Source organism: Leiobunum rupestre, chromosome 11 (genome assembly GCF_980474605.1).
Source record: "Leiobunum rupestre chromosome 11, qqLeiRupe1.1.hap1, whole genome shotgun sequence".
NCBI lineage: Eukaryota > Metazoa > Arthropoda > Arachnida > Opiliones > Sclerosomatidae > Leiobunum > Leiobunum rupestre.
In genome coordinates, this window is record NC_143394.1 from 39,632,442 (window position 1) to 39,655,148 (window position 22,707).

At 35.4% G+C, this 22,707-nt stretch overlaps 1 protein-coding gene across 1 annotated transcript; it reads right to left on the reverse strand.

Moving 5' to 3' along the window:
• Positions 1-17,462: 17,462 nt before the first annotated feature.
• LOC149922720 (transmembrane protein 120 homolog) lies at positions 17,463-20,502 on the reverse strand. Its single transcript, XM_090162728.1, has 10 exons — positions 20,226-20,502; positions 20,050-20,168; positions 19,866-19,979; positions 19,649-19,801; positions 19,498-19,587; positions 19,285-19,412; positions 19,130-19,222; positions 17,839-17,903; positions 17,706-17,774; positions 17,463-17,629 (listed from the first exon to the last, which is right to left on the reverse strand). Exons 1-10 carry the CDS (start codon positions 20,295-20,297, stop codon positions 17,501-17,503), a joined length of 1,032 nt encoding a protein of 343 aa, XP_090018854.1. The 5' UTR covers positions 20,298-20,502; the 3' UTR covers positions 17,463-17,500.
• Between the last annotated feature and the right edge of the window lie 2,205 nt (positions 20,503-22,707).

The window sequence follows — 22,707 nt, forward strand, 5'->3', positions numbered from 1 at the left end:
CAATATTCGCGAAATATGCTGCTGTAGTAGACGTAGGGTCTAGGGATTAAAATGACGGTGCCCGAAACAAAAAAGAAACATTTCACAAAACGGATAATACGGTTTCATTTTCGGCTAACCATGCCCGATACCGGGTCTTCGCGTAGTTCCGCAAGTTTGGAAGATTCTAAGGCTATTTTTAACAAAAGGTACTTTTGGTTTTTGTTCATTTTTTAAGGTGTATTATTTTTCAAGGGTACTTTTTGTTAATTTTTTAAGGTGTATTTTTTTTCAAGGATTACAGTAATTCAAAAAGTTTAAACCGCAATTTATTATTTAGAAAGATATGATAAATATAAAATTGTTACTTGTCAGCAATTTTTACCTCGTAAAATACGACATATTTCGAGATTTTCTAGGGAAATACGATATGTTTGTACGTGTTGGATAAGGTAGTACTGATGACGAATTACATTTAACGGCAAAATATTACAAAATTTTTAAAAGTGTCCAAACCGAAAATGTGTGTTTTTTTACGGCGAATTCAATTCGCTAGATACTAGGTACGATTTCACTGGATACGATGTCCGTAGGTGTGTTTTATATATGCACCCAGGAGGAGGGAAAATTCCTTCGTGTGGGATCGATTCATCTCTCAGTCGCTCTCCCTTGTTTAATTCGCACCACAAGAAACTATACTAGGTACTGTCCTCTAGGTCGCGTTATAGATGGCACAGATTGATTAGGAAGAATGGGGTTGGGGTGGCGCCGCGTGCCCCCAGCGCTCGAGCGAAGTGAGTGCGCGGCGCCGTGAGGTGCCAATACTTCGATTACGAGTCCAGTTTTACTTTTAGCTATAAAGCTATAACGTTTTTAAGGAAATTTAAGGACTTTGTCATGTGATGGTTGACTTACAGAAGTATTCCTAGCCCTTACTCAAAGATATTAATTAATTCAAAGATGGCGACAAAATGCGAGACGTGGCCTTTCGTGGCGTGAATTTAATCTGAGAGAGGGGATTACATACGGGGAAAAGAAATAAAAGAAAAATGGGGGAGATTCGAATTCAGAATGGAAACCCTTTACCATTAATCAATCACAAAATCTTTATTTGACACTGAATTTTATAAAACACTAAATACAGAAATGAACAAATTTCGGGGGGGGGGGGGGCTGAGGGGATAATTTTAGTTCTAGTGATGGGTAGGCCATCTCTACTATGGTTCTTTTAGCTTTTTCCAACATAAGGGGGGCAATTAAAACAGGAAAATATACACTCCTTGACCATATATTTCTAATGAAAACTATCGCTTACTATTTTCTATGGGATCGGTTCCAGTATCCCTACTCTCAGGCATCTTGGACTCAACGGTTGGAGGGAGCAGAAACAAATATACACTTACACTAAATAATAAACACTACAATTAAGCTACTACAATTAGAGGTTCGACATTTAAACAATGGCAATGTTAACTCAAAATAAAACTAAACAAAAATGGTTACAACGAGGGTACAATGCGAACTAAAAAAATATAGTCCGAACTGTATAAATACACGAAGCGAAATGAACTCTCAACCTCGAGGGGGCTTGCTTTAAACCTTTTTCTCGAACAATAGCGTGGGGTTAAACTTTATTTCTAAAACTTTTTCTCTACTTTCACTGGCTACTTCGTATTTCGACCCTGGGTACTCTACAAGGGGGGGGGGGGGTTATGATGGAAATTCTACTCATCATTTTATGTCGGTGTCCTCCGCTAAGTTGTCGTCTCTTCGTTTACGGGTTTTCTCGATCCTCGGTTTACGTAAGATGCCCAACACACACACTTCACAGAACGGGACGTCTTTGGGGTTGCTTTTTTACACGTTTTCTTTATTCACACTTTCTCTTTATTTATCTTTATTTACTCGTCTACGGTTCGGTGGCCGGATTGCGGGTTTCTTCCTATATTCTTTTACTTCACAAGCTGACGGGGGCGTAGGTACTTCGGGTTTCGGTCTGAAATGTCCGGCTAGGCTAGGGAATCGGTCTCGGTCATCTGGTTTTCTTCCCTCGGTACGTCTAGATTTTGGGTGATCAACAGGTTATTCGAGGGTGTTGAGGGCATTACGTTTTCCGGATTCATTACTGCTCGGCTTATACTCTTCCGGTCGGAATGTCCTGGATGTAGGTCATCTAGGCAGTTGGTGAGAGTTGTTTCGGTCATGAGGACTGCATTGAGGGTTAATTAATATTTAAGCGCGACTTCATCGCGCATTATTCTATCTTTATCTCGACATGGTCTTTATCTCGAGTTCTCTCAAGTTCTACTCAGTTCTCCTCAGTTCTCCTCAGTTCTGTCTTTTTGGGGCTCAGTCCCTTGGTTTTGTTCCGGGGATTTTAGGGCGGAGTTGAAAACAAAAGTAATTGGTGACCTCCCATTTTATTTGGGTCATTGGTGCACCTAAGAGGTCCCTTGGGGTTGGTTCTGCGTGATTGCGGGGGTCTCAGTGTTTGTGGGGGACAAAGGTTCCATGGGAACGCTGTGAGTTGAGGGAATATTACTGGTTTAGTTCGGCAAGTTTCTGAGAAAATTTGGGTTGGGTCGGGTCGGAGAGAGCTTTTCACGGTAATAAAATTGAGGAAAAAGACACCAATTATCTCCTTATGTCGAGGGCTCTTAATTTTAACATTGCCGAAGGCAGGGATTTAGTTTATAATTTATATTAAGTACCCTGTTTAATTAATTCTCTTAATTTTATATTTTATAGTGGGGGTTCATTGAGTTAGTTCAGATTTATAAACTATATTTAATTTGTATGTATGGTTCAAAAGTTATTTAAGTTTTTAATTTATCATTAATTTTAATTTATATTTAACACTGTGATTAGTTTCATTAAATAGAGCTCGGAATTATAAGAAATATGGGGCTTTACGAATACTTAACAATAACTATAGATGGCCGAGAGTGGAGGGAATAATGTAATAGCAAAAGTAAATAAAACACAAAAATTAAAAAAATAAGTACGGTTACATAGCTTACACGTACAAAAATCTCGAAATATGTCGTATTTTCCGTGATAAAAATTGCTAGAAAGTAACAATTCTACATTTATCATATCTTTCTAAATAATAAATTATGTTAAAACTTTTTTGCATTACTGTAATCCTTTTGTTTTTTAATGTGAAACATTATTTCTCGAGAATTAGTAATGATTATAAGAACGGGGCTGGTGGGGGGTGCCGGTCCGGCTCCCCAGCACTCGAGCGAAGTGAGTGCGCGCCGTCGTCAATCGCCAATGTATAGTCTTTGAGTAAAGTTTTATTTAATTTTATAAATAAAGCTTTGCGGGAAATACTTTTTGCACCATTGGAATCTCCTTAAAAAGTACTTTAAGGGGGGTCGATAAAGGGGAGCAAAGGGAGTGGCGGGGCTATTGTTCCAATTTACCGGGTAACAACTTACTGTGAAATTTTTTCAAATCGTCTAAAATGGGGTAAAATGATAAAATTGAGTAAAACAGCCAAAAATTAATAAAATTGAATAAAATTGTGTTAAACCAACTAATATCGGGTAAAATGATAAAATTTAGGTAAAATAATCAAAATTCGTCCAAATGACAAAAATTGGGTAAAATTGTGTAAAAACAACTAATATCGGCTACAATTGGGTAAAATGATAAAATTTGGGCAAAAAGACAATTTGGGTAAAACAGCCAAAAACGTGGCTAAAAATGATTAAAATGAATAAAATTTGGTTAAAAAACCGGAATTTGGGTTAAATAAATGAAATCGTGTTGAATTAATTGTATTGACTAAAATGAACGAAATTGGATAATAGAAACAACATTTGAAGTCGGTACAACAGTGGAAATTCAAACCAGAAATCAAAACATTCAAACACTATTCAAGTCAAATATTTAATGTGCACTTTGTATTATTAAAGTTTATTTTGTGTTTAATATTTCATGATCGCTAGCCCCGTATTAGAAATTCGCTTAGTTTCTGTCATCATATGTAACATAAGCTCTCATAAATGTGCAGTAGTGTACTAACGATCGTACACCCGGACCAGAGCCTGGGGTCCGGCAGGTATAGGTTCTCACATTTAATGCCCACACCTTATCCGAATTGGTTTGCAAATTAGCTAAACACATTTTTAGCTTAACCAGGGGTGTAGCGAAGAATGTTTTATTGGGGGGGGGGTGAAAGTTACTTCTCGCCAACCCGAGGCGGGGGGGTGCTGTTGGAAACTCAAGATGGGTGCTGGCGAAGGGGTTAGAGTTCGCAACCTAAGGAAGGTGCAGAGAGACTTTTAGAAATAATTTCGCCTACTCTACCCAAGGTTGGCCCTCTAGAAAAAGGTTGAGGGGGTAGGCTCCACCTGCCCCTCCGTGGATTCGCCCCTCCACTTAACTAAAAATAACATAAAATATTTGAATTGAATAGTGTTTGAATGTTTTGATTTCTGGTTTGAATTTCCACTGTTGACCGACTTCAAATGTTGTTTCAAATCCTCGCCGTACTTGGAGGAAAAGGAATAATTTTCTTCTTATCAACTGTACTTACCTGGCTCCAAAGATTTCGTGCTCCCACACTTTTTCTTTTGCTCACAATACCAAGATTCTTTCTTACACTCGCATACCTTAAAAAACATACTTTTCTTCGAATTCATCTCAATTCTTAATTTTTTCGCGGCAAAAGAAATCTATTCCACCCGCTTTCCCCGCCAAAACACGTAAAATATCTTTTTCACCTGTGTTTTCAACACGTATGACTTGTATACTTAGACGTGAGGAGATAAAATAATAATAATATCAAATAATTAAAATAAATATACTGTCAAATAATTCAAATAAATATACTATCAAATAGTTAAAATAAATATATTATCAAATAAATAAATTAAATATAATATCAAATAATGCAAATAAATATACTGTCAAATAATTAAAATAAATATAATATCAAATAATTCAAATAAATATACTATCAAATAATGCAAATAAATATACTATCAAATAATTCAAATAAATATACTATCAAATAATTAAAATAAATATACTGTCAAATAATTAAAATAAATTTACTATCAAATAATTCAAATAAATATACTATCAAATAATTCAAATAAATATACTATCAAATAATTAAAATAAATATACTGTCAAATAATTAAAATAAATTTACTATCAAATAATTCAAATAAATATACTATCAAATAATTCAAATAAATATACTATCAAATAATTCAAATAAATATATTATCAAATAATTCAAATAAATATACTATCAAATAATTCAAATAAATATAATATCAAATAATTCAAATAAATATACTATCAAATAATTCAAATAAATATACTATCAAATAATTCAAATAAATATACTGTCAAATAATTCAAATAAATATAACATCAAATCAAGAATGTATTTATAATAAAATTAAAATAACACGACTGATACTTCAGTCGTGTTATTTTAATTTTATTATAAATTTTTAACCATGGATACAAAATTCAATTTATATGAAGAATGTATTTATTTATATTTAGGAAGAATGATTATGTTGCGACAATCGCCGGGCACGTTGAACGCCTTTCCCCCGTCTCGCGCGGGGGGGAAGACAAAACGTCACCGGCGATTGATTACCATCACTTTAGGTGACGTAAATTTTAAGCAGCCAATGAAATACCGGGACTATTCGTTTTATTTTAAGCGGAGGAGCGTACTTGGGGGACCAACGGGTGGATTGAGAGAAAGGCTAAAAACCGTCTCGACATAGACATTCTCCCTAGGTATAAATAAATACATTCTTGATCAAATAATTAAAATAAATATAATATCAAATAATGCAAATAAATATACTGTCAAATAATTAAAATAAATATAATATCAAATAGTTAAAATAAATATACTGTAAAATAATGCAAATAAATATACTATCACATAATTAAAATCAATATACAATCAAAATATTTAAAATAAATATACAATCAAAATTATATAATTCGAAAGACAAGGACTATATATTTTTATCAAAATTTAGAACTTTTAATATATGGCGCATTTAACACCGCGATAAAGCGAAGAGATATACCATTTTAATATTTTGCTTAATTCAAACAGCAATGTTTCCCCGCCAAAACACGTACAACATCTATTCCACCCTGTTTTCAAAACATACAATGCTAAGCTTCCAATATCAGTATGACCATAAGTTAATGAGGTATCATTAACTTATGGTATGACTTGTATACTTAGACGTAAGGAGAGCGTAGGCTTCAGCATGCTGAAACAATGGGTGAAAGATAATATAAAAACACACCTCCCTTTGAAACGCGCTTTCCCATAGGACGAAAAGAGTCCGGTGTCGTCGAGGAGTTATCGGCTCGTGTAAAATTTGTCCGCAGATTATTTTGTTCGGAATTTAATAGGGCTACGTTCAGCAGCAGTCAACGGAAAAAAACCCGATGGATTTGATATTTTCCACCGATGAGCTTTTTCGTCATAATGACGTCGTAAGTTGCTGAACGCTTTTATTCAGTCATCGGTGTTTTTTAAAATGCCGTAGCTTTTATAATAGTTTTACGTCAGAAATGACGTCAGTCATCGGAAAAACCGACTCTTCCAGCCGATGACTTCGGTCACGGCCAACTTCGATAACGCGTACCGCGCTTTAGCGGCCCCGTCAATCGTATCGCATCTAATGTTAATTTGCGTGTATGAATAATCTCGATAGGGGCGCTACATACAACCAAAAAACTACTATTACAAGCGAAATCACGGAAAAATGTTTTTTCTTCGGTTTTCCACTTTCCTATTTAGAAAAAACAAGGTATAGTAAGTTAAATCATCTTTTTGCAATATATTTATGTATAATTCATAATTTAAAAAAATTTACCTTATAAATATTAAATGAAGAAAAAGAGACGCGTTTTTTACGCGAAGGCGCCATATTAGAATACATAGTTTTGAAGGCTGTAAAGGTGTTTAGAGCGTTTGACGCGTAAATAATGTATCTCTTAAAATTTATAAATCTTTAATAATAACAAATCTTTATTAATAGTATATATATAGCAAATTCACGAGTTTATAACCGTTCTTGGGTAGTATTTTCTGTAAATCTAATTAGTTTTAAGAGTAAGAATCTTAAAACTAATATAATTGAAGATAAAAGATGCTTAGGTACATCTTTGGAACTAAATAGGTAAAAGATAGATGATATTCAGCCTGCATTTCAAGGAGGATGATTTCTGTTCAGGTTTGTACCTTTATTATGGAAAAAAAATTTGAGTAACCGATGACTATCGTGACGTCAAAACCGGAAACGCGACAAAGCGTACAGTAGGAAACCGATGTCACCGATGAGTCCGATGAGCTCTGCTGAACCACGGCCAACTTTGATTTCTCGCGCATCTCTCGCGCTACAGCGGCCATCTCATTCGTTGACGTTTCTGTGTTAACCTATGAGCAAAAGATGTGTATGACGTCAGCGCCCCTAGCGGATTATTATTTTTAGTATAGTTTTTACATTGAAGACAATATAACCACCGAGCGTGGCGCTGACCTCCTACACATTACAGTACAGTTTATAGGGGGAAAATCCTTGCTCGCGGAATTTCGACGAATGTGTTGGCCGTAGTAGCGCGAACAGCGCGTGATCAAAGTTGGCCGTGGCTGAACGTACCCCATGATTGGTCATTATTTAAGCCGTATTTTTTATATCGCATAGGTAAATAGCAAAAATAAATAGACATAAACAGAAAGTCTCGCATTTGCGGTATTCTGTACCTTTCCCTTTGGTTTCCATGAAATCTAAGGTGCAAACCCCCAATGCTTCCCACCCTTTGAGTGCCGCCCAATCAGATCGCCTGTAAAGCATTGGAAAATTTTGATCGGAAATTTGTAAAAGTAGTGTTTCGCGATGCTAAACACCCTGGCGGGATTTCCTATAAGCTCTTTCGATCGTCCGCTTAATTTTCAGTTCTAAATGGCTCGGAAAAAAACCCCAGCATTAATGCCAGAAAATTCTAAAAACCAGGCAAGTCAATGTAATTTATACATAAAAGAGTTGCATACGACTGGAGTTCAAACTGAACTCGTTGAAATTGAAAACAATGAAGATATTTTTTAAAAAAGCAAAGCGTTAGAAGACGTAGATAAGGTTGACCTAGGCTTAGTAACTGAATATCCAAAATCTGTGGAAGAGAAAGAAACGAACACTGAAATATTCGGATTTATAATTCCTTTAAGTAAATGGGATGAAATAAATACGTTTACGTCTTCAGCATAATTCTTAATAATAACATCCATAACTCTCCGAGAATTTTCCATCATTATAACACAAAACTAAAACATTAAGTTTTGATTTTGGTAGTTGGTAAAAATTGGTACACACGTGCGCCCGGAGACTACGAACTTAGCTGCTAGCTATTTCGCGGAGAGCGACGTTTTTAAAACCAGTTTTCGCATGTACCTCGTGCAATGCCCTAAATTTGTAACGGTCCGAGAAGGGGGTCGGCACCGCCGAAAGGGGTTAAAGTAGTTTCTCAGATTACATGGCGCGAACTTTGCCTCCAATGCGAGACTTTCTGTTTATGCAAAGAATATAGACCCCAGGAATCGAAAGAAAAACCGTTAATGTCTCACCTCTCAAGTTGACGGGAGAGCTTCCGGCTAGGCGAATCAATAGAACCGGAAATAAGCCCGTCAACCTAGGTTTGCCTTTGGAGCAGCCTTGGAAATAACGGTGGTCAGGTGGTCAAAGACCAGTTAATTAATTGCTCAGACCAGTTTATTTATTAAAAATTTGGGGGGTCACTGGTCACCGTGTCCAGTTTATTAATTGGAAATAATAACAAAAAACTGAAGGTGACCAGTTTAATAATTCCAAATAATAGGAGATGACCTTTTAATTCAAGGTTTATATCAATTTTGATTTCCCTATTCACTGGATTTCTATGTACAGCGACTCCGCTTACTACCGCCGCGGCCGCACGCCGAGGTTTTATGTAGAGTCCCTTCGCTCGCATCCCTCAAACGAGTGGAACTGTCTAACCCTCCTCCGGCCTCAAACCCTCAATCCCCTAAGTCTCGCTTTCCCCCAAGTACGGTAGGCTACCTGGCTACACGGTAACGGACCGGGGACTCTGGAGTTACGGGGCCCAGAGAAAGAGAGATAATACGGTAAATTACGAGGGTCTTCTAGGCTATGGTAGAAGTCTTAGGTGAGATAGTACTATATTGTACTATTCTTGTGGTACTCATAAAATAAACTATTTTGAATACGTGTAAAGTTAATGTTACCAACATAATCTAACTTCTAAACATGTAGTATAGGTTTTTTAGGCTTATAAATGACATTAGAACATTTTATATGAGACCAGTTAAATAATTCATAAGCTAGGGGGTCACTGGTCATAAGGACCAGTTTAATAATTTATATGCTGGGGGGTCACTGGTCAGAAGGACCAGTTTAAAAAAAAACCTTATTTCCAAGGCTGCTTTGGAGGCTAGGGACAAGTAAATTATACTAGATAGAGCTGCAGTTTCCATTCCTGGGGTCTAAATTTTTTGGTTTATGTCTATTTATTTTTGTAAATAGTAATTAGCTTTACATTAATAAAAATTCAATAGTTATTGGATTCTATTATTATTATTATTAAACATTTGATGTAAACATTTGAAGTACCAAAAATAGAAACGCGATGCAAAAAATTCATTAGATTTCGCGGCGTCAAAAAAACTGCCCGTCTGCTCGCCGAATTGAATCGTTTCCGCTTAGGCCTAGTTCTGATTTCACACGCTAGGACCGATGGCGTTTGAATCAAACTTATTTTCGAAGAGAACTATCCCTGTGAGTTATTGGGCGCATGATCATGAAGTATGAAATTTAACCCCAGGTGGCTGGGCCCGTTCCACCTCGTGGAACCCCTGACTCCAGTTTCTTATGTGTTGATGAATAAGGTGACTGGGGAGCTGGCTGGGACTTGGCATATTAATCAGCTTAAGTTGTATCTTTCTTCAGAGTTCTGAGATGCAGATGGAGGACGTCCCGAATTCCTCACAGTTCACTTATTAGTAGAAATTTAATATAAAAAATTATGCAGCATCAAAAACCCTATCTATACTCCTTTTTGGCCAGATAATGGGGCGGAAAGGGGGAAGGAACGTGAGCATGCGCCAAAGACATTCTTGTTTCTTTTAGACGCCATATTTGAAATCGCGCCAGCTATTTTGTATGGGAAAAATTCAGGGGTAACTTCGAAACACAAATTATTAAATTAAATATGGTTTGGTGCAGCATCTTTGGTTGTAAAAATATTTATGGAGCTCAAGGAATTATATTTAATGGCTTTCCAAAGAAGAGAACTCACCTTAGGCAAGAATAAATCACAGAAAAAAATTGGAGCCCAACGCCAAGTTTGCGGGTTTGTAGCAGACATTTTCAGTCAGGGTTCCCTCTTTGGGATACTGACTGGATTTCAACGCTAAATTTACCATCTAGTATAATAATACTCCAATCAAAACGTGAATTAGTGGGGGGAAAAGGCAACTAGATAAGAATAAATAAATATGAAATTGGTTAGTTACGAACTTACGATATATTAAATGAATTGGTTCCTAAACTTAAGCCTTTTTATCAACTTACATTTCTAGAGATTATTCGATTATGCCTCCTTTCTAGGAAGAGTATAAAGTTTTTATGAATGTATTGGTTCACCAGCAAAGACTTGGTCTTTCACTAAATTTTCATAATAATTACATGGGCCTTGTAGAGATATAACCATAGAAAACTATTCTAAAAAAGTTGAAAACTCGTTCGATCGTTCCACCGTTCACAACCACAAGTTAGTATTAAAAAGACAACCATATCACCAAGAGGATTTGGATGAAAATTTTATCCAGAAATGAATGGAAATGTGCCTACGGAAGTTAACCTACTACCCGAGGCTTTTTGATTAAAGTTTTGTTCTAAAGGAACCCAGACAGACTTGGATGATTGAACCTGAATTTGAGAACCGAACTTTACGAGAGAATTAGAGCACTGAAAGAGGAAATGAGGAAGAAGATTTGGGGAGTAGAAAAAATAAGAGGCAATGATGAAATGACAAAGTTTTATTATTATTTTCAAAAAGGGAAGCTTTCTATTGTGGATCAATTTATCACTGTCATGATGAGACTGAAAGTCCAATTTGAGTCTTAAATTTATTCAGAGTCTACAATTTGCAGTTGAGCCCAATCTGAGCCTTATATTAGTCAGAATCATTCCAAAAATTAAATCAGTAATTAAAATTTAAAATTAGTACCAATGTAATTAAACATTTTTAAATATTACGAAGTAATTTACTAATTTTCTTCAAAAACGTTTTTTAAATTTCTAGATTTGTTGGTCTCTAACTTACAACAAGAGCTGTTTAATATTCACCAACAATATATCTTAGAAAAATATAATATATTTTACATTTCCATTTTACAAAATAAATGTTAGAAATCTGACAATTCTAATCTGAGTCAAATATCAATGTATAAAAAAAAACTAAAAGAGCTTGGTTTTAAATTTTTAAATGAGACAGCTGTTTAATTTTTTATCACATTGAAATTATTTTTAAATTTCCTATAAAAATACAGGAGTTTAGAACTTAAGTCCTTAGTAATCTTAATGAAGTGGTTAAAGTAAACCATATCAGTTAATTTCCCACTCTGGTGTACCTTTCCATGTTAAAGAGTAGCGCACCTTCGCGACTCGGATGTTCTAATATACAAAAAATATATGAACCCTTAGAAAAATTTTAGAACTTGCTAATAAGTTACAGAAAATATAAGAATACAATTATACCCAATAACCACCAAGCCCCACCACAAATAGTTCTATAAAAATTGTCAAGTCCGAGCAAAGGTGGGCATTTCATGAACTTTTGATGTTCATTCACTCACTAGTTGGAGCAATACCACCTTAAGTCGGCAGCTAACGAAATTAAATAAGAAAAAACTTTTATCATCCTCCAAAATCTTTGTTTGAGTACATAGTCCAAGTCGTAATACCTATTTAAGTAAGAACGATCGCGCTCTTTTGGTAGGAATGGAAAAAGAACAGTTCGTTTCGGGATCTTAAACCGAATTCCCGGCGTGAACGGTCACGTGATACCTTTATCACTTCAAACCTTAGGCGATGTGGGTTCATTTTAGTATTTTAGACCAAATATCTCAATTATGTTAATATTTATGCGAAATATGTCAAATGGAAAAACTGTTAGCCAATATTATAAGTTGATACAGGAGATAACACTAGGAAGAATTTTTCTGGTCAAAAGATTTATCCTTTTTTTCGTTAACAGTGATATTTCGTAGCTTGAACGAATATCGTTTTTTAAGTCCCAATCGATATTTGTGAGATCATTTTTCTGGTCACTAATTTTTTTCAAAGCGTGAAATATATTGCGACTAAATTCAGAGTCAAAATGTTCAAAATTTAGGTTTGCAAGACGACCCATTTCCAACCAAACAATTTCCAGTTGTAACTTTATTTTTGTGAGCAATATTACAATTATTGTATTACATCTATTAATAACAATAAATAATTTTTATGCCTCATTTTCGGTTTTGTTGTCTTTCGTTAGCGCTAAGAATTTTTCCAAATGTGGTTTTCGATATTCCTGATATAACAAACAATCTTCTACGATCAGGAAGGAAGGTATAGCTCCGTCTAGTGGAACTTTTGCACCTCTCGTTTTCAAAGAGAGACCTGGTTGCGGTAACCGTTTCCAGTTACTCTGATTTGCTTTGCCGGAAGTTTCGAGCTCGGCCAAAACACGCGGCCAATAATATCAATCCTTCCATTCCTGGGGCTTTATATTCTTTGGTTCTAATCACTCCCAAGGTAAAAATATTTCTCCAGCTGCACAAGGTAAGTAGAAAATCATTTACTTTAAAAATATTTAAAATTTGGAAAAGATAATTTGGCTTAAACCGTTTAAAGGTCGCAACCAACAAAGGCAACAGGGCCATATGCGAGGGCTCAACAATTTCTTGAGAAAATAAATTCAAATCTTGATAAGCAAACTAAGATAATGGAAGATCAGTTGGAAACTTGGTGCCATATAGCTAGTTCTCAAAGGAGAATTTGTATTGTAAAAACTATTTGAGTTTCATATGCTTAGTTTTAAAACAAAGTAAGTGAAAAATTCAAATTTTTTATTTTGAAGAATCTTTTACAATTTCACTAATAAAGTTTTGAAAAGAAAAATAGTGGTTTTTCTGTTAACTATACACCCTCATACTTACCTTTATATTGAGAAGTTAATACTCAAAACTTACCTTAGGAATGATCTCTAGAGTTCTTGGTTGCTAGGTAACTTTTTTCAAAGATATCTTGAAACCATTGATGCCTTGTATATGTGGGCATCATGAGTACGCCCAGGAAACTTGGCTTTGACATTCAAAATTACCAAATCACAATCGCAAAGCTATAAAAACTATGTAAATTTTTGAATGTACATGTATATTATTTATATATATAAATAAAGCTTACCAATTGCACGTTTAAGGAATGGTATCCTTTCCTGTTAATGTACAAATGTTCACGATAATTTGAATCTCGTGAATTTGGAGCAACATTTGCAATGTGCGTACAATCTATTGCAGCAATGGCCCCCGGGAAATCTGGTCTTCTCCATAAATCTATACGCATTGTTAAATTAATATTTATCTGCTATGAGAAGATTTGATAATTACCTCAACTCTGTGGCTTCCCTTTACTCAGTGGAAATTTTATCCATTTTGGCATTAAAATGCTATTTATTGCATCGGTTTCTTGATGCAGACAGCGACTGACCGTGGCCTGACTGACATCAAGAAACAAATCTTTACCAACTAGCTGCTTTTTGGTAAGCATAAAATCGAACAGCCACTAACGCCTAATGAACCATATAATTATTAAAACGCTAATAATTACGAAATTTAATTCTTAAATTCATGGCTCACCTTTGAATCTACAGGGAGATCCGTAACTCTTACGTTAGACGCGTTTGACTCTAACGTCGCTTTTAGATGCTCACAAATCTCTAGGTGAAATAAACTTCTAAACTAATTTTCCGAAAGTTCAAAAGCTTTTGATCTATCTCTTAGAACTCTCTCCCACCCAAAACTCTTCGTTTCTTCCATTTCTGACAGACGCCAAAACTCAAAACATGCGAGCTGTAAAGCAGCCATTTTGAAAATACCGCGATTCGAAGCGAAAAATGACGTCATAACGACAAAGAAACGCGATTCCGACATCCCCAGCCCTGTCGTTATAATTCGCTGGCGATACGGCGATGTCGAAGTGAGTTTTGGAGACAAGAATACGGTTTTCGCCGGTCGATGTCGTTATGGCGATATTTTATCGATTCCGCCATAACGACATGCGTATCGCCAAGACAAGAATAGGCCCCCTGTTACGTTTGGCCTATGTCTCATGACGTCACGGTCAGAGGAAATAGTTCAGATGGGCGATGCTAGCTAACCTAGCGGTAAAACCAAGAAGCATATCCTCCTTGGTAAATCTCCCGAAGACGTTGTCTCGTTGGTTAATTTATTCCTTTTTCAAAAATTTTGCCTCTGTTAAGTTCAAGAGTCACTGTGGCTCAAGCTCGTAAGAAATATACACCAGAAGAGTTAGCTTTAAAGCCGAAAAGTAAATTTAGTCAGTGTAATTTATTTATAAAAGATTTGTATTCAATTGGTACCATGGATAGGGATGTAGTCAAATTTTAGTATAGTAACATGGATTAAATAACCTTATAAGGTTATTTAATCAATGATAGTAATAACCAAGGTAATAATGCAGAATCGCAAACTGAGATTGGAGAGTTCATTTGCATATATTGGGTCACAAATTATAACTGGGTCAATTCCTTCTTCATTAAGTACTAAATTGAGTACCCAATTTTTCCATGCGTACAGAAAGCCACTATCCTCCTCTTTCTTCAGAGTAATGCGAATGTAACAACTCGTGTTGAGAGCACATATCTTCTAGTAGTTCTTTTAAAGTTCGATTGTTTTTAAGTTCGTTTAATACTTTAAGCCGCACACCCTTTTCAAATAAAACAAAAACGTTTTTATCAATTATCTACCTAAGCCTTGCCAAACATGTGAATTTTCACAAAGAGCAGACGCACCAAATCCAGCCCAAAGACTATATAATCAGGTAGCTAAGGAACTGAAGAAGAACTATAATATATCAGCCGATTTACGCAGGTATATGCGAGTAAAGCGCCATTTGTAATGCTCCGCCAAAGGGGGTAGGCACAAACTAGGGGCATGCTTGGGGGATCCTCATTTTTGATGGAACAGGGCTACCGGGTCCTCCCAGACTTTCTGTTTTATATCCACTTTTCGTTTTGTCAATATTCATATTATTAATACCTCAATATTATTGGTTTTTGGCGTTTTGAGCACGTATAGCACGTGATGCACGGGCAATTTTTTACCATTTTTTAGATTGTAGGCCAAAGTAGACGAATATTGGGAGATACCGTAGGCCTCGTAGGGTTTTGGCCTAAAAAATTGAATTCGACTACGGTGCTTTATCGATCTGTGGCTGGTTGTGTATTATATATAAAAAAAATTCCCACAGAAACCCGTAGTTTCTATCGGCCTTATAGTTAAGAATATTGTCTTATCTGTTGCGCTCTCGAGCACCTTGTGGGGCGTTCGGCTAAGCAAAAAGTATAGTATCTGCTAAGTTACAGAACTTGCTTATTCGAATTGCTGATAACAAACAGGGGTGGTTTTCTAGCTTCTTTTCGAGTAAGTCTTAAGCTTCTTTTCGGGTAGATCACTAGCGTTTTTAAAACTGCAATATTGCGGCCTATAAAAGCTTTAGCGTTAAAAGTGTATTTTAAAAAATTAAGTCACTTAAAATCTAAGATAAAACGGTAATAAATATAATCCAAACAAACGTGAGAGCAAGAAAATGTTTAAAATAAATATTGTATTTTTCTACAAAAATTAAAAAAATTGCAAACTAAAACTTCGTTGTTATTAAGGAAAACCTTATATAATACAGATTTTTAACCTAACCTAACGGTGCCTACGCGCCTTCGGCGCGCGTATGTAACCTAACCTAACCTAACCTAACTTAACTTAACCTAACCGCAAAAGGACTCCGATGGCTCCACCGACAACGTTTACCCTTTTTTTCTTTTCTTACTCCCTTTTGTTGCAAATTGGCCTTTGTGGCTCCGCCGACAACGTAAAATCGTATATTCAAGTGTCCCCCCACCCTTAAAATCCCCTAATTCACCCAGTCCCGTATACTTTGATAGCCTATATGGTGCGAAATTGTACGATTAATTCTGTTCGCTATCAGCAATACGAATAAGCAAGTTCTGCAACTTAGCAGATACAATACTTTTCGCTTAGCCGAACACCCCACAAGGTGCTCGAGAGCATAACGAAAACAACAATACTCTTAGCATTAAAGCCGAGAAAAGCTACGAATTTTTTTATATATAATACACAACCAGCCACAGATTGATAAAGCACCGTAGTCGAATTCAATTTTTTAGGCCAAAACCCTACGAGGCCTACGGTATCTCCCAATATTCGTCTACTTTGGCCTACAATCTAAAAAATGGTCAAAATATTGCCCGTGCATCACGTGCTCTACGTGCTCAAAACGCCAAAAACCAATAATATTGAGGTAGTAATAATATGAATATTGACAAAACTCATTAGTTTCTTCTACAAATAATAATTGTATCTTCGTATACCCTACGGAATATCAAAATGTATCAATATTCTTTTTTACTTAGTATAGATTAAACAATGAAACCTCGTCTTCATCAGTTCTACTATTGTTGTCCCAGATATTAAAGAATCCCCACTTTTTCTATGTAAATTTAATTCCTAAACTTGTGTATAACACTTTCAAGCTTTTATTATAAGTTTCACTAAACATTCGTTATCCATAGTTAACATAGGGAGAGAGATGGCGTCGTCTGCTTCTAAGAAACATTGGATCGTAAGCGCATGCGCGAAATAAAAAGCAAAATTTTTTTTTTAATTTATTTGGAACCAGTTCTATAGTTCATAAACTAATACTAGGACGAACCATGGATTAATTAATTAATCCATGGACGAACTAATCAATACTACTATATTTTATCATACCTCATGATACGTTTATCAGAAACTCATTAGTTAAGACCTTTTCACACAAGCTAACTTTTTAAATCAAAATGCTGAGTCAGCAAAAATGGATCAGTGATCCATTTTTTTTCTCGCGTACATTTTTGGTGGATCAACTCATCGAACTTTTATTCACACGAACCAACTAGTTGACTAAACTCAAGTTGACTCATCTAGTTGGATCAAAAAGTTGGCTCGTGTGAAAAGGCCTTTACTTTAAACACATGTTGTTTGTAGATGAATTATTATTGTTGATGCTCAATGGCTCAAGTAATCCGAAACAGCTTTAAACATTTTACATTAATATTTATTCAAAAATAAGTATGAAAGAACTAAATTCTAACATTGCTTTCGGTACAGTAACAACATTTAATCTTTTTTGCGATTCATAAAATTTTTAACTTGCAATTTTTCCCTTAATTTTTGATGAATGACTCTTGTAGTTGTCAAGGAATTTCCCAGAAAAATCATGAAAAAAATTACTGCAGAAACAAATATCTGAAAACAACAGATTTTATTAAAAAATTAAAACAACTTCCTTAAATTCCTTTCCAAATATCAATGAATTATTTACCTGCCATTCTGAACATTCAGGCCATTTGCTCAATTCATACAGTACGTATGCATTATAGAGTTGGAAAAACTGAAATTTATGTAATTTTGTGGTTTATTAAATTAACAAGTATTTGAATTTTATACATCCTTACATATCCAAAGTACAAAAATGGAATTAAGAAAGTTAGTCCCCTCCACATCCAAGAATGGAACCCCTCTGCATTAAAAAATCCAAAATTATGTTCAATAACTCAAACCACAAGTCAGTGACTTAGCCAGGATTTTGGAACATTTATTATTAGAAAAATAAAAACACTAGCTTCATCTGAGGTATTAATTTTCAAATGTGAGATCTAAATACATTTTATCTGGAGTTTATCAACATCAACTTAGATTTTCTGATTATTATTCGATTGGCTGAATTGGAATTTAGCTGACCAATAGGGAATAAGTTGGGATGTGCAGATAACCGTTTACCAAGGCTTATCGGTCAGGTTTAGGTTTTGGGTTTGGCTTATAAAGTATTCGATAATTTCGGTTATCGATTTATTACTCGGATTTTTTTTAATTTGGTTAATTGATTTCAGTTTTTTTTACTGATTATTTGCATTTCTTAATAAAAATCTGAATAAGAAAATAAATATCGAGTATCCGAGTTATTAAAATATCTGTCGCCGCTTTTCAACTGAAAATAGGAGTGGGATAGGGGGAGACATGAGGTAGAGAAGGAGCCCATACAAAGTCACGTCAGATTTGGCCAACACCTTAAGTTTGTTCTCAGAAAAAAAAAGTGACGTCAGACGCTTTTTGAAAACACATTGGGCGGCCACTTTGGAAGGAAAAAAGACGGCCGATTAGGGGGGGAAGCCCTTTGTTTGAGATAAGTTTTAGTTTTACTTTATCCTCCTCTCACTAGTTCCATGCAGACAGAAACTGCCTTTTTATAAATTTATCTCCATAAAACGGTTTAACTTTTAAATTAGGCTAATGACTATTTCTTTGTTTGAAGAGTTATATTTAAGTGAAACATCAGCTGATAATTAGGTTAATACAAAACTTATGTCACTTTTGGTTAATAGTTAATCGTTTAGTATTCTAATAAAAACGATTAATCGATTTGTATTTAAAAAAAACTATTAATCAATTTGTATTTGAAAAAGTACCCAATTAATCAATTAGGAAACCGATATTTCTCAAAATTGAAGCCGATAACCGATTTCAAAGTTAACAGAAACCAATAAACGAATGAAAATTTTAAATTTTACTGTTATTCGATATCCGAACTGGTACCAAAATACATTATCTGCACATCCCTAAGAAAAAGACCAAATTTTTGTTTGTGGATTTCATTATTTTCTACTAATTTGCCAAGTGTCATACTTTTGTTAATCATGGTACTTCTAATCAAAATAATCAGAATAAAAAAAAGGTAAGATAAAATACCAATTGTGATATCCATATTATATCTTTCTCCCAAGCTCCTTAATCTATATAAGCATCCTTGCTGATAGTAGAATTGAAGAAATTGTAGAAAACCTATAAAATTATTCAAATAAATATTTTTATGCTGTAAAACTTTGAATTATAATAAAGCTTACTAATATAACATGTGTAAAGGTTTAATTGTGTTCGGAATATTTGATACAATACTCCATCAGGCCATACGATTATAACACCCGCTTGTATCGTTGTCAAAAAATGATGGGCTCTCCACCATCCTTTGATTCTAAATGCAATCAGTATCATGTAAGAACCTTTCTGACAGTGATTTGAGATAACTTAAGATAAGACATTATCTAGTTTTTCCTCACCTAGAACCATTTACAACTAATATGCTTTCCCTGATAGTCAATGTACAATAATACCATACTTGCAAAAAATGCAATATGGATCCGATAACTCTAAAATAATAATATTAATAGATTCTGTTATAGGCCAACTTTAAGTTAAAATCCAAATTACCTGGATGTGAAGATTAAATTCAGAATTGAAATTATCAGAATAATTGATGTGACTATAAGCTTGAATCTCTCGTATTCTTCTTTGTACTTATATTTGTCCTCCTCTTTCACCAATGAAACGCTAACATCTCCCAATATAACAGTCAGATACAAACTAAGAATGCAAGGTTGGTTCACTATCTACTTTTCAGCGGAAATAAGTGGCATTGATTCATTACCCATTTGCTCTTGGTAGATCATTTTTTATATCCGAAATTTGCTGTTGTCTCAAAGTTATAGACTTTTTAAGGTCTCTGATTTTTTGCCTATCATCATCATTGTTTAGTCTCAAACTGTGGGGTAAATAACTGTTATTGAAAAACAAAAAGGTAAGGTAATATTTACTATTTAAATTACAATTACTATTTTAGAGCTTGTAACATTTGTTTCTGTCGGTATTGCTGGTGAGTGATGCCCTTGATGCATTTTCCTTGAACTTTGTTTGAGTCATTTAAAGCTCCGAGGTATTCTCTGTGATGACCCTAAATAAAATTTGGTGGTTTGTTATGATGAAACTTATGATTGTGATAATAATTAACTTCTAATTCTGTGAACTCCTTGTTAAGAGCTTCCCATTCTTCAAGCAAAGATGAAACACTTGCGTCCACCATATTTTGTAAACTAGTGACGAGTAAAAATACCTTGAAACTCTTCTAAATAGATTGGCAAAATGTTGAGGTAAACTGTTATCAATAAATATAAGGAAATATTAGATTATTGTCCTGGAGATAATAACGACAAACGTAAAGAAAATCCTAAAGTAGTAAAAGTGTACAAGCGTAACTAATAACACCTCCCAGTAACGATAGCTACGGTTAAATTAGCTATTTCCACCGGCGTGTTTCCACTCCAAGCAGAGTTGCCAGGTGTAAGCCCAAACGGAAATTAAATTAGCCCAAACTCAAATAAATTATTGTAAGTGAGAGCGCATGGTTACAAAATATACCCGAATTGTTCGAAATTGGTATACAGCTCTGAAAATTGATATACACGTGCCTTGAACTATACTCTCGACTACCTAAATTTATTTTTCAAAAAAACCAACTGGAAAAACTTTTATAAGCAAAAAACGCCCTGGTTGCCGAGGACGCGCGCATCTTAGTTTATGAGTGTTTTTAAAATACAATTTTCTACGTTGGACCGCATCACCGCAACTTTAGGAATAAAAAATGGTAAATCGCGTGTAGCTCGCGTGGTAAAGTTATGAATGTTTTTATGGTAATACGTGTCACAGTGCTACTTAAAACCTGATTTGGAACCACATCGAGGTATTTTTTTTACTTGAAGTTTTCTACCATTTTTCATTTTTCTCCATAGGGAAAAATGGTAAATCGCGTGTATCTCGGGTGGTAAAGGTGGAAAAGTTATGAAATTTTTTATGGTGATACGTGTCACAGTACTACTTAAAACCTAAGCTCATGGACTAGTTAATGTGTTAATTAGTCCATGTTAAGCTATAGTACGGGAATTGTGCCAGGCTCCTGGAAACAAGCCCCTACCACGCCTATCCAGGGCCGGATTAAGCGATTTTTTGCCCGGGGTCCAATGCACCCCTAAAAACCCAAAGGAAACTTAAAACTTTAGTATATTTGTTATATTATATTATGTTCCTAGAAAAAAGTTTCATTATTTATGAACACTACAATTCCCAATTAAGTTTTCTGATATATTCCCATTCGGCCGAAATCCCATTCGACTGAAAGAATTTAAAAATATAGCTGGTTTCGGTCATAGAAATCTCATGGGTAACTAGAATGCTGCCGTGTAACTGGCAAATGGACCAAACGCCGTGGCAGACGATAGCCAGATCTCAGCCAATCAGAGCTCAAAGAGTGGTTCTGCCAAGAATTTAATGTCACCAGAGCATAGAGATAGAAAAGAAATAGAGGCACTATTGTATCTGGCAAAGTTGACCGCTAGTACCGACCCCCCTTTCGCCAATGTAGGAAGCCATGAGATGGGCAGATTACGTGGCGCCATCGACGCGCGGAGAAATGAAATACATTATGCCTTTTGGAAAATCAACTGTCATTTGATGTAAACAAAAGAAGGATAGATGGCGTTGCAAATTCTGCCCATCTCCGCTTTCATACATACGTGGGAGGGGATGAATTTTCCCGGTCAAAAACAGGGGTGCCTTAACGCGGTAATCTTCCCTCTATTTCTTTTCTATCTCTATGCACCAGTGAGAATGACGTCACCTATCTCCCGCGATGGTAGCGGAACCAAGAAGGATTATTATCCTCCTTGGCGGAACCACTCTACGGCCTCTCATTGGCTGAAGGTTCAAAACGAACTGGCGACAAGCTCGGCCGTAGGCGGCAGCATTCTAGTTACCTATGAGATTTCTATGGTTTCGGTTCATTGGGATTTTATATTGTATAGAGACGATATTTAGGTTAGGTTGGGTTAATATTGGGTTGGACAATACTCGGTACGATATGGCTAGATACTGTCCTCTAGGTCGCGTTGTAGACGGCCCATAGTGATAGCCAGAATGGGTCATGCACCAATATTTAGCGTACAATACCATTTTGATAAGGTTACTTATTCGATGTATTATAAAAAATGAGAAAAACGTAAAAATTCATATGAATTTAAACCTCACAATTGCGCTTCATTGGCGATAGAAAGGAATGCGATACATCAATCAAAAGGTGATCTCGTGCGCTCTTTCATGTGATATTTTACCCTCATAGTCGTTGTCTCACCTTTGGGCAATAGAGCTTAGAAATTGGTCATTGGCTGTACCCCGCACCATTTGTGATATAAATAAAAATTAAATATCAATCGATGGGCTTTATCGTGCCCTTTCTGTTGCTCTCTTAATATTTAAAGGCCGGGAAATTGGGCAGTGGCTGTTCCTCGCACCGTTAGGCGCAGAAAAGAAAATGATGCGTAAGTTGACAAGGGATGTTTTTGCTGTACCATGTTTGGCACTCGAAGGTTCAGATATCGGTCGTTTGCCCGATTAAAGAAGGTTAATGATTTTCTTAACAGATGGGCGGATTGTGTGTAGTT

What these genes read in the sequence shown, in the direction of transcription:
- LOC149922720 (XM_090162728.1), bottom strand. Translation starts at nt 20,297, where the DNA reads ATGGTGGACGCAAGTGTTTCATCTTTGCTTGAAGAATGGGAAGCTCTT. An exon ending in GATCTACCAAGAGCAAATGG is followed by an intron (nt 19,802 to 19,865) that starts GTAATGAATCAA and finishes TTGCATTCTTAG; the next exon opens with TTTGTATCTGACTGTTATAT. An exon ending in CCTTTACACATGTTATATTA is followed by an intron (nt 19,223 to 19,284) that starts GTAAGCTTTATT and finishes ATAATTTTATAG; the next exon opens with GTTTTCTACAATTTCTTCAA.